Below are 17,392 nucleotides of genomic sequence, written 5' to 3' on the forward strand. Positions count from 1 at the left end.
CAAGGAAAACTTCCAATATGTTGTCGACAAGGTCCAGGCGCGTATGAGTGGGTGGAAAGCTTGGTGCATGTCCATTGCCGGTAGAACCACGTTGATTAGAGCTGTCACCTGCGCAACTCCGTCGTATATTATGCAAACGGCTCTCCTTCCTGCCTCAACTTGCCGCAAGCTTCATACTCTAAACCGCCGTTTTTTGTGGGGAGGCTCGAAAAACCAAAGGAAAGTCCATCTCATTAACTGGAAGCGGGTTTGCAAACCCCGTGAGGAAGGTGGGCTTGGCATTTGCAATGCCCGTGAAACTAATTTAGCTTTTATGGTGAAGCTATGCTGGCGGCTCCTCACGGAGGTGGATACGGTTTGGGTCGATATCCTCAAGCAGAAATATGCGAAGGGGTTATCTAGGCTGAACATATTTCAGAAGAATTCTCAGGCTAGTTTCCTTTGGAGGTGCATCGTAAGGGGTTCGCTGATTCTGAAAGCGGGAGTGGAGAGACTTGTGGTGAATGGCAAGGATATTAATTTCTGGACGGATAGCTGGGTTGGGGGTCGTCCGCTAAGGACTGAGATGGTCTGTAGGCTATCACCAGAATCGATCAATCACACCGTGCAGTCCTATTGGCTGGATGAGGGGGGATGGAAGTGGGACGAGCTGGCTATCTACCTCCCTAATGCTACTCTGTTACGTCTAGCCTCTATGGCTATTTTCCTCGATAACTCGGAAGCCAACACCTGGAGATGGGGATTGACGTCATCGGGGATTTTCAGCGTCAAGTCGGCACACCAGTTAACTCGGATACACGATGAGGAGGTGGGGAACAGCATCCCATGGAGCAAAGTCTGGCGTCTATAAGTACCAGAAAGAATCCACTTTTTCATATGGCTTACTCTTCAAAATGGGTTAATGTCAAATGAGATGTGTGTAAAGAGAAAATTAAGCGAGAATGATACCTATATTGAGTGTGGTGGCCTGGAGTCCACAATTTATATTCTCCGCGATTGTAGAGCAGCGAAATCGGTGTGGAAAGAGTGGGTAGACGTTGGGAACATGGATGTGTTCTTCAGTAATTCCCTCGCGGCCTAGGTTCAATGAAATGCCTTCGCCAGCGATTCGGTAAGGAGCGAGTGGTCTGTGAGGTTCGCCACCGTTTTAATGTGGATTTGGTGGTGGAGGTGCGGCCGAGTCTTTGATCTGAATGGTTCCTACGGCCAGAACAACAAGAAGAATTTCCTCCTCAGTCAAATCACCGAATTTAGGCGTGCCTTTGATTTCGAACAGAAGATGAGGTGCAACATTCCAAAGGAAATCATAGTAGGATGGAAACCTCCTGATTATGGGTGGGTAAAGTTTAACAGCGATGGTGTGAGTAAGGGGAACCCTGGTCCTGCTGCGGCTGGGGGGTCTTACGGAATGAGATTGGAGGTTGGCTCCACGGCTTTGCAGTAAATCTAGGAATTTGCTCAGCATTCCTTGCAGAACTGTGGGGTCTTTATTTTGGTATCCGTACGGCCTGGTGCAAGGGTTTTAGACAGGTAATCTTTGAAATGGATTCTCTGGTGGCCGTTCAGATGGTCCAGGAGAGCACGGGGAATAGACACCATTTCTATTGGATTGTTAATGAATGTCTGAAGCTGCTGGCACAGGATTGGAACGTCAGGCTAGTTCACGTTCTGAGGGAAGGCAACCAAGTTGCGGATTGGATGACTAACTACGCGGGACAACTGTCTTTGGGTATTCACGAGTGTGATACGCCTCCTGCAGGCATCTAGGATTTACTTTTTTCTGACCTTTGTGGCTCTGGTCATCTTAGGATGACACGGGTCTAGGTCCTGTTTTGTCGTGTTCGGGGCATAGCCCCTCCTTACCAAAAAAAAAATAATTAATTTGTTTTGTAAATATATTTAGAATTTATGAAATATGATAAAAGTGTAATATTTTTAAGAAATAAAAATGATTAATTTTCTATTAATAAAAATGAGAACATATGTATTGTGCTTAAAATGATGCACAAATATAGGTGATATGATACAACAAACATACTAAAATTAAAAACGGAGAAAGAAAGGCAGCCAAAATAAAGTCAACAAGTCAAATTACAACCGCGTTTATGAACAGCAGCCTATAAGAACCCGCAGGCGGTACAGTTCAATTTCCAAACCTTCAGATCCAAGGGGCTGGTCGGTTTGGCACCTTTCTAAAGCTTAGCTTCGTCATTCCCGAACCTCTCAGGCTCGGGTAGACCGCCCTATAAATACCCACTTATCTCGGATTTCTACTTTCACGTACGGATTAGTCTGGTCCTAACCAAAACTTCTCTAATCAACAAACCTATACCCAAGAGATATTTTCTTCGCTCAAGGTACTATCCATTTCATGTCTGCTTTTTTTTTTCTTCTGTTGAATCGGATGGGACGGGTAATCTTTCCTGTGTCTTGTTTTGGTATATTTTTTTTTAGATCCGTGTGTTTCTTCAATTCGGAAAGGATTCCTTTTGCTGTTGTTGAGATGTTGTATGATTGCGTTGAAAGTTGTTGACGATGGTAGACAGAATTCCAAAATGAAGTGAATTGTGTAAAGTTGAGAATTGAGTTCTAGAAATCGAATTGAAGCTACAGAGTCACGAGATCGGAGTCAATTTTCTCTTTTCTTTCTTTTTCGAGCTTATTTTTGTTTGTTTTGTTTTCTCTGGAAACTTCATGATCTTGATCGGTTTAAATTTAAACGATCTGCGGCTAGATCGTGATCATATTTGGTTTTCCTGTAGCGAATTGTTTTGTCCTGTGTAGCTATTGAAACTTGAGCCTTTGTAACTTTTTATGGAACTTCGTTTTTTCCGATGGCGTGCCTGTGGTTATATCTCTTACAACTAGTAATTTCATCAACTTGCATATTGAGCTTTGTTTCTAAGATCTGATCATTTCATGTTGCATGATCGATCGAATAAATGCAGCTTTGGATGTTGTTCTTGATTATCAGAATTTTTGAATTATGATGTTTGATTTGGTTCCGATCCAAGTAAGAGATTGTTTGGAATCACATACTGATCAAGCCTTTTAAATAAAGATGTTAGATTAAAGATTATCTCTAGGCCTATTATCAATTGATTTGTGGTAGAATGAGTAAATCGGGCCCATCTATTCCTTAGCGTGCCAATATTGATCCCTTGATGTTTGTGAAGTTGATAATCTTTCTGAAAATCAGTCAGTTTTTGGAGGCAATGAATATTTAATGCAGTTTTTGATTTTGGGTGCAGATTAAGAAAAGGGAATTAGAGTCTCGATTGGCAGAGATGGCACTTGTCTCAGGAGGAAGGTCAACACTAAACCCAGATGCCCCTCTCTTTATTCCTGCTGCTTACCGGCAAGTGGAAGATTTCTCCCCTGAATGGTGGCAACTGGTTACCACTTCAACATGGTACAGGGATTACTGGCTCAGTCAGCATCAGGACGCAGAAGGTTTCTATGATAATGCTGAGGATAATATCAGTTTCGATGGTCACGATGTAGCTGATTTACTGCCTGATACATTTGATCTTGATGCTGGTGAATATTTCTCTAGTTTGGATGTTCAATTTGACTCTTGTGAAAGCGGGGTAGAAAATAAATCAGCTCCTTACAATGGTGTGCAGAAAAACGGTATGGTTCAATATTTTCTATGATCTTTAAACTATTAGAAATGCCTATATTGAAATGCTCTATTGAAGATTTGGAGACACTAAATCAGTTAAATGTTTTGGTGTTATAGGCTTTGATCTTGGAGTTGAGGCACCCAAAAAAGATGCAAGCTTGTTGAAGTCTTTGGATTAAATTCAGCAAGGAGTGCAAGTTAAATCCTGAATGGAGTAGTATAGTTCCTGCTTTCTGTAATTTCTGTATAGAGCAAGGTGGCAATTTTTTTGTTATTCCTTGTTCATTCTCATGTATTTTCAATTAACCAACTTTCTTTTCTAGATGTAAAAAAATTTTAAAAATGTAAAATTTTAGCCAGCAAAGAAAATTATAGTATCTCATTTTCAGTCTCTCTGTCTTTAATTTTAGCAAGCAGTGAAAATTCTCTGTATGTCAGCCAAGGATATACAAATAAAGAATGTTCTATCATCTACTGGAAACAAGAGGTTAATCTCTGTTTCTTTTGCCCTTAAGATGACATCCATATAATCTCTTTAAATTGACACGCTACACGGTAAAAGACGTGTAAAACTGATTCTTTAAAACTGATTCTTTCATCTTCAAGCGAGGCAGCTCAATTTTGAATTTGAACATGGAACGGAAGCTGTTGAGTTTTTCTTTCTTTCAAGCAGAAGCTGAAGGAAGAAACACTAAGCACCTAAATTAGACACTTGTGAAAGAGAATCCTAGTTTTCCTCTTCAAGCTCTTTCCTCTTTTGGGATTCAAGTTTAGTTTGTTTTCCAAGGGCATCAGATATAGCCTTTGGTAGCCAGAAACCGGGTCTCTCAAGGAACGGTGCTCGGTCAAGGACCAACGGTTCTCTCAAACTGATTTCAATGCCATCGTAGCTCCACAATGTCAGGGTTGCTTCACCCTTGAGACCCAAAGAAATCCAACCTAATCCAGCAACTGCAATATCAATGCTTTTTACATCCCAGCTTGTGCCTGTCACTTTGATTTCCCTCTCTTCCCATTCCCCCAACTCAGCTGCTCTGTCTTTGCCAACTGGAGGCTGCAGGAGAGAGCATATATGTGATAAAGGGCATATAAAATTTAATACTGAGATTATCTAGGAAAAACTTGGTTTATTTCATTCCATATGCAAATGTCTTAAAGGGTTTATGTTTTGGTCACTTTGTGGTTCTTTTTTACCAGAATATGTTTACATGCCTTAATCTTATCAACTAAACCTAGACATTTATGCTCCTTTTTCTTTTCTGGGTGGAGTAAACAAAAACATAGGATTGAATTTCGTGGAATTGAGACAATGATGTTCTTTGGAAATTGGGAATGAACAGGCTATGAGATTAGAAATTTTAACTTTAATTCAGGTCATATTTTTGTAATTTAAGAAAATCATAAGTTACCTGCAACCTAACACCAACATGGTTTCTCCAGAATTCGTCGGCATTTTCTATTTTGCCCAAGTGCAGGGAAACACTCGCCGATGCCCAAACTGTGATGTAAATAGTGGTGACAGAAGCCTGATTAAGGTCCAACCGCACCAAGCCACCAACATGAACAGCTTGTCCACTCTGCAGGTAGTCTAGTTTTATAAGGATACAATATGTGTTTCCATATAAATAAAAATTACGAAAGCCACAATACCAAAATAAATCAGAATGTCCAAAATATGAAGGTAGAACATTTCACATGTAAAGGGAAGATGAATAACAACAACAACAAAGCCTTAGTCCCGAAATGATTCGGGGTCGGCTAACATGAACCATCATATAAAACCGTGAAAATCAAGTCGTGTCAGCGACACAGATTCGCTCCCTCCACTCCGTCCTATCCACTACCATATTTTCCTCAATTCCCAATAAACTCATATCACTCTCGATCACCCTCCTCCAAGTTTGCTTAGGTCTTCCCCTACCTCTCACCACTACATCCCTTTGCCACTCTTCGGTTCTCCTAACCGGCGCATCAAGCGCTCTACGTCTCACATGGCCAAACCACCTTAGTCGGTTTTCTCTCATTTTATTCTCAATAGATGTGACCCCTACTTTTGTCCTAATTATTTCATTACGCACCCGGTCCTTTCTCGTGTGACCACACATCCATCTCAACATACGCATATCCGCCACCGACATCTTATGGATGTGGCAGTGTTTCACTGCCCAACACTCCGTACCATATAACAATGCTGGTCTAATTGCCGTCCGGTAGAATTTTCCCTTCAATCTATTAGGCATGCCGGGATCACAAAGGAAACCCGTAGCACTCTTCCACTTCGACCAACCAGCTTTAATCCTATGAGCAACATCTCCATCTACTTCTCCATCCGTTTGGATAATAGATCCTAAATACCGGAAGCAATCCGAGGCCTGAACAACTCTCCCATCTAGGATGATTGTCCCTGCCTCCCTACTCCTACGGCCGCTAAACTTACACTCCAAATATTCTGTCTTACTTCGACTCAACTTAAAGCCTCTAGATTCTAGAGTTTGCCTCCATAGTTCCAACTTCATCTCCACTCCTTCTTTCGTCTCCTCAACCAACACAATATCATCTGCAAACAGCATGCACCATGGTATACCATCTTGAAGTGAACTTGTTAGTTCATCCATAACGATGGCAAAAAGAAATGGGCTTAGTGCGGAACCTTGATGCACTCCAATCGTAATAGGAAACTCTTCAGTTTTCCCAACACTAGTACGTACACTCGTGCATACTCCCTCATACATGTCCTTTATGATGTCAATATATTTCCGCGAAATGCCTTTCCTTATCAAGGCCCACCAAAGTACTTCCCTTGGTACCTTATCATATGCTTTCTCCAAGTCAATGAAAACCATATGCAAGTCTTTCTTCTTATTTCGATAGTGCTCCATTAATTGTCTCATTAGATGGATGGCTTCCATAGTTGATCTTCCCGGCATAAAGCCAAACTGGTTTTCCGAGATCTTCACCGTCCTCCTTAGCCTTTGTTCAATCACTCGCTCCCAAAGTTTCATAGTGTGACTCATTAATTTGATTCCCCGATAGTTGGCACAATCTTGGACATCGCCTTTGTTCTTATACAAAGGGATTAAGGTACTTTTCCTCCATTCTGATGGCATCTTATTGTTTCTCCAAATTTTGTTGAAGAACGTCGTCAACCATTCGATTCCTCTTTCTCCCAAACATCTCCAAATCTCAATAGGGATGCCATCAGGTCCTACTGCTTTCTTCAACTTCATCTTACTTAATGCCATTTTGACTTCACCCTTTTGAATTCTCCGCAGGCATTCATGATTTATCATATCGTGATGGATACTTATATCTCCAACATCTTGTTGGCGATTTCCATTAAATAAGTCATCAAAATAGGACCTCCATCGTTCCTTGATATCCTTATCTCCAACTAGAACTTTCTGGTCCACATCCTTCACACATTTAACTTTTCCGAGATCTCGCGTCTTCCTATCTCTCATCCGAGCAATTCTATATATGTCTCTTTCCCCTTCTTTCGTATCCAATCTTGTATACAGATCCCGATTCACCTTTGCTCTAGCATCTCGTATGACCTTCTTTACTTCCCTTTTAGCCTCTTTGTATTTTTCGTAGTTCTCGTCACTCCTACATTTCCCCAATAGTTTATAGGATTCTCTCTTACTCTTTACTGCTTGTCGTACTTCTTCTGTCCACCAAGATGTGTCCTTACCCGGTGGCATGCTACCTTTAGATTCCCCTAGAACTTCCTTCGCTACTTCCCTTATACTATGCTCCATCTTATTCCATATCGAATCTATATCTGAATCCATATTGCAAGTCCAAATATCTTTTTTGGTCATCTCATCCACAAATTTTTGTTGATTCTTTGGTCATCTCATCCACAAAGGGAAGATGAATAAATATTAAAATTAAGTTCATGCAATAGACGAATTACAACAGAACAGAACGATTATATACATATTTGACAACACTACAGATATCCTTTAATTCCATTTCCTGCCTCATGTTCTGCCATATTTCCGATTAAGGGAGTGTGAATTAATAAGCAAAGAGGAAAAACTGTTTTATCATTCAACAATCTGGCATAGAAATGAAAATGGATGTGTACATACATGCATAATTTGAGAAATGAGATTCAGAAGAAAGAATCAATAATCACTCAAGTATGTATCTACAGACACTTGAAAATTGTTATGTGTTCATCACTAAATCAGCAAAGAAGATGCACGACTAGATTCTAATTCTTCATAACTTACTGGAAACAATTCAACTAAACTGCGTTGATGTCTTACTATCTGTAACTGAATATAAACGACCACAGTGTACTGAGGTAAGAATGTATATACAACTGTGCCAACACACAAAAAGATGAGCATATTCATTCCATAGGTACAAAAAATCAATTTACCTTCACCCTATATGTTCGTGGCTTTAGCTCCTTCCGTATTTCAACCAATTTTTGCTCTTCTCGATTCAATCTCATGGACATTAGATACGGGTGCAGAAGCCCTGGAGTATCATACATCTTTGCCTTGGCAGATAAAATTCCTCCAATCCTTAGAATTCCGAGAGTTGTTCCAGGAACTGGAGCTTCGGTGAGCTTTGATACTTTGACCCCTTCTTTCTTTGCCAATGCATTTATTAGAGTAGACTTGCCTGCATTTTGAGCTCCAATAACCCATACATGCCCTCGAGGACCAGCCAATTCCTTGACAAATGACAACAAATTCTTCACACCCAAATCCTTATAAGAACTAACCAAATAAACACCACTTAGCTTGGGTGCTCCTCCTGCTCTAGCTCGATGCCTAACCCATCTATCTAATCTAGTAGGAGAAATTTGAGATGGAAGGAGATCAACTTTTGTCGCTACGAGAACCAGCTTAGGCAACTTTTTGCTAGCTTTAGGATCATTCTTGGTTCCTTCAAGTGCCTTGAACAATGACATCGCCGCTCGTTTAGGAAACGAGCCATCAAAATCAACACAATCAACAACCATGATAACAACAGTTGCATTTGCATTACCACTAGGTTTGATCAACCTAGTTGCTACCAATCTATCAAAATCGAAATCCGGTATCAGATTTTCAGCTGTTTGGTTCTTAACCTGACCATAGTTCCGCAGTGAATGACACCGAGCACAAACTGTAACTTGATCCTTGTCCTTTCTAGCCTCCCTAGCTTTCCTTTTCCTTTCTGCTTTTGATATTTTCCTTTCTTCCTTTTTCCTCCTTTGTTTCTCTATTATCTCCTCTGTAATGTTACCGTACCCAACACCAGCAGGAGTAAAGCCATCTAAATCATCTCCATCATCATCTTTATTCTCTAACATTGCTTCAATTTCATCCGAGTCCCAATCGAATTCATCACCCTCTTCCACATCATCCTTGTCACTAGCACTTCCCTCAATTCCATTCTCAAAATCATCTTCATCTTTGCCTTGGAATGTAACCTCAAACCCTTCAATGTCATCTTCAATTTCCTCCTCCTCCTCGTCCTTATCCTCTCCTAATTCATCTCCTTCAAAGGTAACTCTTTTTTCCTGATAATACCCAGGAAGGTTTGGGTCATTATCTTGCATAAAGATCCCACAACCAGGGCAAATTTGGCCATAATCCCCATCTTCCTCTCTTCCCTCACTCAAAACTAGGTCTCTTCTTCGAGCAATTTTAGCATAATTTCCTTCTTTTAATTCAACCGCTGATTGATTCTTAACAGCTAAAGGAACAAATGAAAATCTATTGTTGTTCAGTTTGTTGGTCTGTATACTCAAGCCTGAACATAAATATAGAAAGTTTGAGAGACTGGGTCTACCTGCCTCTTTAGTTTATGGAAGTAAATACAAGATTTCAAACAAGTAAAAAGGAATACAGAAATTCACCTGTGAAAATACAGTTTGCAGCTGATACTTGATTATTGTTAAGAAGATTGAAGCTCGAACTGGCTGCTGTAGCTGTAGATAACAAAACTGACATTTCTGTTTCTATTAAACCCCCAACCATTACTGGGTCTGAGAGGTAAAGGGTAAGATTTAACTTAATTTAATTTTGAAACCTTGTTTGGACGAAAATAACCTCCATAATTTCCTTGGATTTTCTCGGCACCCAAACAAAACCAAATTGAATATTAGATACCTAGGTCGATCATATGGTATTCGTTTGGCTGTGTTTTAGCCTCTAGATTTCCGAACGGCTGCGGCGAAGGGAGCGATACGAGCAATTGCTGCAGATCATACAGTGATTTAAAAACCTTCAACCCGTGTCATGTTTTTCTTTTCTGCTACAAAATACTCTGTCCAATAACTTGGGAAACTAAAAATGCGAATCTACCATAAGTTCTAGGATAAATTACAAACAAAAAATTAACATGGTTACACCTTTTTTGCAATAATGTTTGTGCTATTTTTCGTTACGTTTGCGCCCTTAGCGATTCTTAGAAATATGGGATCCTAAATCTTTTATTCCAATACTGATTTTATTTTTGGTTTTTAAATTCATGATCGTCAAATTAGTTATTTATCTCCAGTCCGTCTAAATCCGCTTCTTATTGGCTGGCTTGAACATATATATATTTAGAAATTGACGTGGTCTGTCTCAAATCTGATCAAATCCGCAGATAAATTAAACTGAGCTTAAGATTTATCGCAAAAGTCAGAGCCCAAATCCGTCCGACCTTATATTATATGTATTTTATTTATCATAATTTTTTTTATTACTTTATTAAATATTTTTAGTTATATAAAATTATTTTTGTTGAGTTTTATTGAATTATTAAAAAAAATTTACTTTGTTGCATTTTTGTTGTTTACGATAATATTTACATATATCTCGAATGACCAAATGAATTTGATCATTCACCATTAGATTTAGGTTTATTAAATCTAAAATTTAAAATATTTTGAATTTCCACTTTAGAATTCTAATAAATTTAAATCTAACAGTGTATGATTCAGAGTTCATATAAACACTATAATTATTGTTTATATTTATAGTTTAGTTTTATTTTTAATTAAGTTTTTAATATAAATATTTATTAGTTTGACGAGTTGGGTTTGGGAATCAGTTTTTTACCTTGGTCTAGTCCGATCCGACCCGATGTAAATATAATGTGGACTGGATGGGACTTGAATAAGATAATTTAGTATAAAATACAAGTAGGTTCGGTACAGTCCATAAACATGTCTAATCATATTGTACATTGTATTCATTTGGATGTAGTTGAAATAAATAACGTTATTTTATTCGAATTTTATATTAAACGCTATCTTTTCTGGTCATAAGTAGGGATGACAACGGATAAGTGTACCCGCGCAATTCAGTATTATCCAACCCTAATGGGAGTATCAATCCCCGTGTAAAAAGGTTTGAGACAGGTATGTGATCTAAAAAATTACTCATGATGGGTATAAGATTATCTGTTTTATGTGTTTATCCTTAATGGTTACTGGTATTCACACCTATCTATGAATTAAATGAGATGAGATGAGTAATTCAAAATATAAAAAGGTAAATGTATGAGATTAACATTATCTGCATGTATCCTATATGCTGTCATCCATAATCATAAAGAGTTTAATGTTACAAAAAACAATCAACGACTTAATGCGTTCAAATGAAAGATTAGGATCTCAATGCACCAAAATCAAAATAATAAGTGACCTCACGATTTTTTTTTTGCTAATTTTATTATTTTATTTAAAATAACACATCATCTCCTATTTCTATTCTTTTTCTTCCTTCCTCTCTCTATTCCTTATCAATTCTCTCTCCTCTCTCTTCTCATCTCTCATCTCCCTGTTATTTGAGAAGTTTTGGAATCAATACCGGCATCTAACATAACATTCTGAAATTCCCTTAGATGATATTGTACATCTCCCCTTTAACAAGAGGGGGCTCACCATCTCATGCTTTCTCATCTGATTTAGATTTCCGTCCATCGTTAGATCTTGAACTCAAAGCTTTGATGTAGTTTTCATCATGGTCTCTGTAATGAGATTCGACTGAGTTTTGACAAGTGGTTTTCTTACGTTTAGGGGATCTGGATTCGTCAGAATGGTGACAATATGTGTGAGGTGGTGTTTTGGAATGATGGCACCTTCGGTCGCAAGTGCTATGGTCTCTTCCTCTCGATCTACCCTGAGTTGGTGAGAGTCCGAGCATAGATCTCTCTTTCTCGGGTAAGTACGGAATTTAAGGTGTCTCATAGAACATGCAATAAAGTTTTTCCTATTAAGGTGTCCGTTTGCTTCTCTTACCTCCCTCAACTCTACCCTAGCAACCTTCATTTTTGTAGCATGTTCGGCTTCGAGGATATTCATCGACTCTTAGACCGAACCTAGGTTGTAGATAAGATGTTTGGTTATCCCATTCATGAAATTGTGTTGCTTTGGATCTAAAGAGCCCAAACGGGCCTCTATTTGTTGGTCAAACTATGGAGTAACTATGCGACATTCTATTACATTATCATTTGTATCCACCAGGACTCTATTCCTTATTGGCCGAGCCAACGTCGAAGGAATGTTAGAAAATGGTGGGATCACAAAACTGTTCAACTGATTTATGCCATAAATTTCTCAAATTCACGCTCACTACGCCCATTTTATATGAGGAAATCTAAGCTAACCTTGAGGAATCATTTGAATGCCTGAGATAGAAAAAAAAAGAGGTCAAAGACAGGAGATCGAGGACCTCACTCTGATGCTTAGGTTAGTGATGGGCATGACTATTGAGTATCGTATTAAGCTTAGGCGAGCAATGTGAGTGAATACAATATACTTTTTTTTTTGTACCATGTACCTTGTATTTATAAGGGAATTATGTTGTGTGCCCTAAATGTGAGCAGGAACTCACATGACATTCGATCGATGGTGAAAGCTTGCTGTCAACCATAATCAGTTGTAACAGTAGCACATGTGATTCTATGAATCATGTCGACAAATGCAAGTAAGAACGTGTGTGACATTGAGGTCCCATTTGTCCACATGCCTACGACGGTTACTGTTGAAGATAGAGCGACTGATGGGTCTATGTGTATCATGGTAAATTGTATAATATCTAACATATGTTTATGATCTGTTACTATAATAAGTGATAAAATGATGTATATGTGAAGGATAGATGCTAATATTTATGACTGAGAAGACAATTCCATGAATTATTTCTCAAATTGACTCAACTTGTCAATGTTATGAGTAAATTTAGTAATTGTTGCCAACATTAGGGATAAAATTGTTCTTGACTATCAACGTTGAGAGTGTTTTTGCACCGTATCTCATATTAATAAAAAAATATATTATACACACTAATATTAAAACTCAAATATGAGTTGATAAAATCCAATATTAGAATAAAATTATTTGGTTTTTGTTGGAAATGTGCCTTAGTTAATTTATTAGCAGATAATGTTTTATTTAATTATTTGAATTTAGGAGAAGTTATGTTTAGGAGAAGTTATGGAAGTCAGTTGTAACTGATGTTTGTAATTCTGTATAAATTTCCTGAAGTTCAATAGAAGTTTAGTGTTGGTTCCAAACTCTTTGAGTTGGTTCCAAACTCTTTAGGGTTGGTTCCAAACTCCTAAATGTTAATTACTACAAATTGGTATCAGAGCAAATTATCTTGAGGGATCTGTGAGAATGGAAGCAGATGCAGTATCTTTTAATCAGGTTGTTGCACCAGTTTTTTTGATGGCCAGAATTAGCAAGCTTAGGATACTTTGAAGGGTCTCTATCATGACAATGATAGAATAAGAAGAAAAGGAGACTCTACAAGAGTTTTCTCATAAACGATGATAAATAAAAGGTTTGGGCATATTCAAAAGAATTGTAGAACCAAGTCTGAAGAAAGTGTCAAGTTGACACATGTTGCCGAAGAAGAAGAAACATTGTTTTGAAATTGGTGAGACGTGCACCAATATGAAGCATTTGGAGAGAAGTGCTCCAATTCTAATATGAAGCATTTGGAGAGAAGTGCTCCAATTCTAGAATGGTGATGGGAAAGTACATCATCAAAACAAACTTTGAAACAAGTTGGGTGTTTGTAAATACTAAGGCAAGAAGAAGTTTGTTGGAAATGTGCCTTAGTTAATTTATTCCTTTCTTCAAAAAGTCTTGACCCCTTTTCGTTCCTGATCCCTCTAGTCGGGTGGGCGTCGGCCGGTCTTTCGACCAGATCCCCCTAAAAACCGTACGTGCGGGTCTCCCCGCATGCGGCTCACGCCATTCGAGGTGGCCCAGCCCTAGGAATCCGCAGCTTTCCTTCCCTCTCTATCGCCTTTTCCACCCTTGCTTAGGCGCCTTCTTTCGCTGTTGAACCCCGGAACCCAGCTGCTTTCTTAGCCCGGCTTTAGGCCTCATTTACCCGTGCAAACTTAGAACGAGCGTAAAAGAACCTCTTTGTACCGAGACCAAAGGCCAAGAATTTATGGGGGCACTAGCACGAGCCTACCTAAGATTATCTTTTGATGAACAATCGCTAACTAAAAGAGGAACTGCATAATGAGAAAGCACCGCTCGCTCAAAGCTTGAATCTATGTCTCCTAATCCAGTTTTGGAATCCTCCATTTATTCCTCTGGCCTCTGGGATCTACAAAGATGAGAAAAAAAGTTTTTTTTATATTGAATATAGGGAAAATCATTCTTTAGTTCGTGAGTTACCCATTTCTGGGATAATGTTTTATTTAATTATTTGAATTTAGGAGAAGTTATGTTTAGGAGAAGTTATGGAAGTCAGTTGTAACTGATGTTTGTAATTCTATATAAATTTCCTGAAGTTCAATAGAAGTTTAGTGTTGGTTCCAAACTCTTTGAGTTGGTTCCAAACTCCTAAATGTTAATTACTACAGTTTTACTGTAAAATTGGGTTTCACTGTAAAGATTAATAAGAACTCTAAAAGTAAAAGGAATTAAAAATAGGGTAAAATTTTAGATACAAAATATACAAGATTAAATTTGGCCATATACAAAAATCATCAAGAACATCGCTTTCTCCTGCTCAGTATTTCTCCTTCGGATGCTTGCAGCAAGAGGCTCTCTGCACCAATTTTAGGTGAAGTTTTAGGCTATTTCACTGTCAGGCAATACACATATCTGTATGAGCACTTTACCAAACTTCAACATGGATAGCCAACCTATATTTAATCCAATTATGAGAATGAACTTGGATGTGAATGCAGATTTTTAATTTCTTTCATTCTGTAACATTCAACACAACAACACAGCTGGACTCTTTTCGTTCCATCCCCGATTTCAAATCGAAAAGGAGTTGTAGGATTCAGTTCATTGAGTTGTTCCCAACCTTGACCATCTATGCTCTTATCGGAATACATAGACAGCCAACAAACATTTGATCCCATTATGAAAACAGAAGTGGATGTGAAGTAGCAGCACACAGATTGATCACAGCTTGCCTGCTTTGGTTCCATCCCTGATTTCAAATTGAAAAGGAGTTTCAGGATTCAATTCATTAAGTTTTTCAGCAGCCCATTTCCCCAAAGTTGACCATCTATGCTCTTTACACACATCAAAAACTCTTGTGAGCATTGGAACAGTGGGATCAAATGGCATCCTTTTAATAAAATTCTTTAGTTCTTTCTTGCACCTATACCTACTGAAGAGTTCTATCATACATTCGTAGTGTTCTAACCGGGGTATTATACAATACTCATCAACCATTGAATTGAAATACTTCTTTGCCAACCGAACCTGTCCTTCATACATACAAGCAAGCAAAATACCCTGAAAAGTGACATGGTCTGGTTTAACTCCTTCCTCGTTCATCAGTCGAAACAATTTAAGTACCTCTTCAGCCCTTTTATTATGACAACACCCCAAAATCATGGAGTTCCAAAGAACCAAATTCCGTGAAGCTGCCTCTCTGAAGACACTAAGAGCATATGCAAGACAATTGCATTTAGAATACATATCAAGTAGAACTCCTCTTATCACCATATCTAAATCATAGCCATTTCTGATCATGAACCCATGTATTTGTTTTCCTTGATCAAGTGCAAAAACATTAGCACAAGCTCCCAAGAGAGTTCCAAATGTATATTTACTTGGTTTTGTTTCCCATTGCATATCTCCGAAAATCAATATAGCTTGTTCACTTTGGTGGTGACGTGCATAGCTTGTCAAAAGAGCGTTCCAGGAAATGCTATCCCGGGATCGACTCATTTGAGAAAACCAAAGTCTGGCACTTTTCATGTTCCCACACTTGCCATACATGTCAATAAGGGAATTACCAACAAGAATGTTGGAATTGAAACCGTGTCGATAAATGAATCCGTGAACTTGCTTTCCCTTTTCAATATCTGAAAGTCCAGCACAAACATTCAACAGCAGTCCCAGTGTGACATGGTCAATCTCTTCTGTTGTCCTGAACATTAAATGAACAAATTCCAGGGCCTCTTCCCATTGGAGAGAATGAGTATACCCTGCTAACATAGCGTTCCACGAGATCACATTCTGTTCAGGCATGTCTTCAAAAAGTTCCCTTGCCTCTCTTGTCCTCCCATTCATTGCATAAGCTGACACAATAGATGTCCAAGATATCAAATCTCTTGAACCCGGTAGGTCAAAAATCATACGAGCACTCTCAATTTTCCCACACTTAGCATACATATTACAAAGACTACTTGAAACTGCTTTGTCCTCCTCCAAATTCAGCTTTACTGCAACTCCATGAATCTGCATCCCCTCTTTCAATGCATATATAGCTGTACAAGCACTAAGAGCATTAGAAAAGGTAAAATTGAATGGTCTTATATCTGTTTTGAACATCTTAAAAAACATAATCACTGCCTCAATTTCATTTCCTGCCTCAAGATAACGCCTAATGATTACATTCCAAGTAACATCATTACAATTCTCAATCTCATCAAACATAGACAATGCTTCATTCATAGCATTACACTTCCCGTACACATCAACAAGAGCACTGCCTAAAATCACATTCCTATTAAACCCATATTTCACAACAAGCCCGTGAATTTGCCTTGCAAAAGAAAATTCCAAAACATCACCACATGATCCCAAAACACTGGCAAATGTGATCTCATTCGGCTGAAACCCTTTCCAATTCATGTCCTTGAACAAATACAAAGCTCTATCCGGACTCCCACATTTTGTGTAAGCTGTAATCATTGCATTCCAAGTCCCACCGTCTTTTTGGGGCATTTTGTCAAACAGTTCCTTCGCATAGGCCAAGCACCCACATTTTCCATAAGTTTCAATCGCACGATTGAGGAGAAAGGTAGGTGGTGTTTGGGAGAAGGTTACCAAATGCGATTCAACTTTTCGAGCCTCCACAACAGCAAGAGAAGAAGAGCAAAGCTGGAAGAGACGGGCATATAGGGAATAGGGTACAGGGAAAGGGGATGCAAACAAAATTGAAACAGCTTTTTGGAGGCGATTGGCTTTGAGGTGAGTAAAGATTGTGTTGGTTAATGCATTGACAGTGGACTGTTGGGACTGCGAATTGGGGGTTCTGTTGGAGAGGAGACGATCAAGTATTGAAGCTGCACTCATGTCTAACTTATAAAATTCAAAGTCTTCATGGTTCTAGAAATATATAGATAATTACATATTTAAATCAAATATTTTTACTGACTGGTTTGGCGAATTTGCAAAACATTAGCGCTGTTTAAAAGTTGCAAATATAATTTGTGAATTTTACAACTAAAATAATTGTGAAACCATTTTTCAATTAAATATTTGTGACTTAATTAATTTGCCACGTTAGATAGATAGTGTAGTCTAATAACTTACAAAGTTAGTTTTTTTTAATT

The 17,392-nt window shown here is 38.5% G+C and overlaps 3 protein-coding genes across 3 annotated transcripts; 1 reads left to right on the forward strand and 2 right to left on the reverse strand.

Annotated features, from left to right (window-relative positions):
* The first annotated feature begins 2,198 nt into the window (after nucleotides 1–2,198).
* On the forward strand, nucleotides 2,199–4,016 carry LOC136206286 (protein EARLY RESPONSIVE TO DEHYDRATION 15-like). The gene is made up of 3 exons (XM_065997288.1): nucleotides 2,199–2,357; nucleotides 3,252–3,633; nucleotides 3,743–4,016. Exons 2-3 carry the CDS (start codon nucleotides 3,288–3,290, stop codon nucleotides 3,802–3,804), a joined length of 408 nt encoding a protein of 135 aa, XP_065853360.1. The 5' UTR covers nucleotides 2,199–2,357; nucleotides 3,252–3,287; the 3' UTR covers nucleotides 3,805–4,016.
* A 243-nt stretch (nucleotides 4,017–4,259) lies between these two features.
* Nucleotides 4,260–9,980, reverse strand: LOC136206276 (GTP-binding protein BRASSINAZOLE INSENSITIVE PALE GREEN 2, chloroplastic). The gene is made up of 4 exons (XM_065997276.1): nucleotides 9,489–9,980; nucleotides 8,016–9,382; nucleotides 5,035–5,202; nucleotides 4,260–4,679 (listed from the first exon to the last, which is right to left on the reverse strand). The coding sequence occupies exons 1-4, from the start codon at nucleotides 9,607–9,609 to the stop codon at nucleotides 4,353–4,355; spliced, it is 1,983 nt and encodes a 660-aa protein (XP_065853348.1). The 5' UTR covers nucleotides 9,610–9,980; the 3' UTR covers nucleotides 4,260–4,352.
* Nucleotides 9,981–14,528: 4,548 nt separating this feature from the next.
* On the reverse strand, nucleotides 14,529–17,163 carry LOC136206294 (pentatricopeptide repeat-containing protein At3g26540). The gene has a single exon (XM_065997300.1). It carries the CDS (start codon nucleotides 17,130–17,132, stop codon nucleotides 15,003–15,005), a length of 2,130 nt encoding a protein of 709 aa, XP_065853372.1. The 5' UTR covers nucleotides 17,133–17,163; the 3' UTR covers nucleotides 14,529–15,002.
* Nucleotides 17,164–17,392: the final 229 nt, after the last annotated feature.

This window comes from Euphorbia lathyris, chromosome 1 (assembly GCF_963576675.1).
Source record: "Euphorbia lathyris chromosome 1, ddEupLath1.1, whole genome shotgun sequence".
In the NCBI taxonomy this organism is placed as follows: domain Eukaryota; kingdom Viridiplantae; phylum Streptophyta; class Magnoliopsida; order Malpighiales; family Euphorbiaceae; genus Euphorbia; species Euphorbia lathyris.

Coding starts and splice junctions, on each gene's coding strand:
- LOC136206286 (XM_065997288.1), top strand. CDS start 3,288: ATGGCACTTGTCTCAGGAGGAAGGTCAACACTAAACCCAGATGCCCCT. Junction 3,634..3,742: donor CAATGGTGTGCAGAAAAACG/GTATGGTTCAAT, acceptor TTGGTGTTATAG/GCTTTGATCTTGGAGTTGAG.
- LOC136206294 (XM_065997300.1), bottom strand. CDS start 17,132: ATGAGTGCAGCTTCAATACTTGATCGTCTCCTCTCCAACAGAACCCCC.
- LOC136206276 (XM_065997276.1), bottom strand. CDS start 9,609: ATGGTTGGGGGTTTAATAGAAACAGAAATGTCAGTTTTGTTATCTACA. Junction 9,383..9,488: donor TGCAAACTGTATTTTCACAG/GTGAATTTCTGT, acceptor ATTTATGTTCAG/GCTTGAGTATACAGACCAAC. Junction 5,203..8,015: donor CACGAACATATAGGGTGAAG/GTAAATTGATTT, acceptor GACTACCTGCAG/AGTGGACAAGCTGTTCATGT.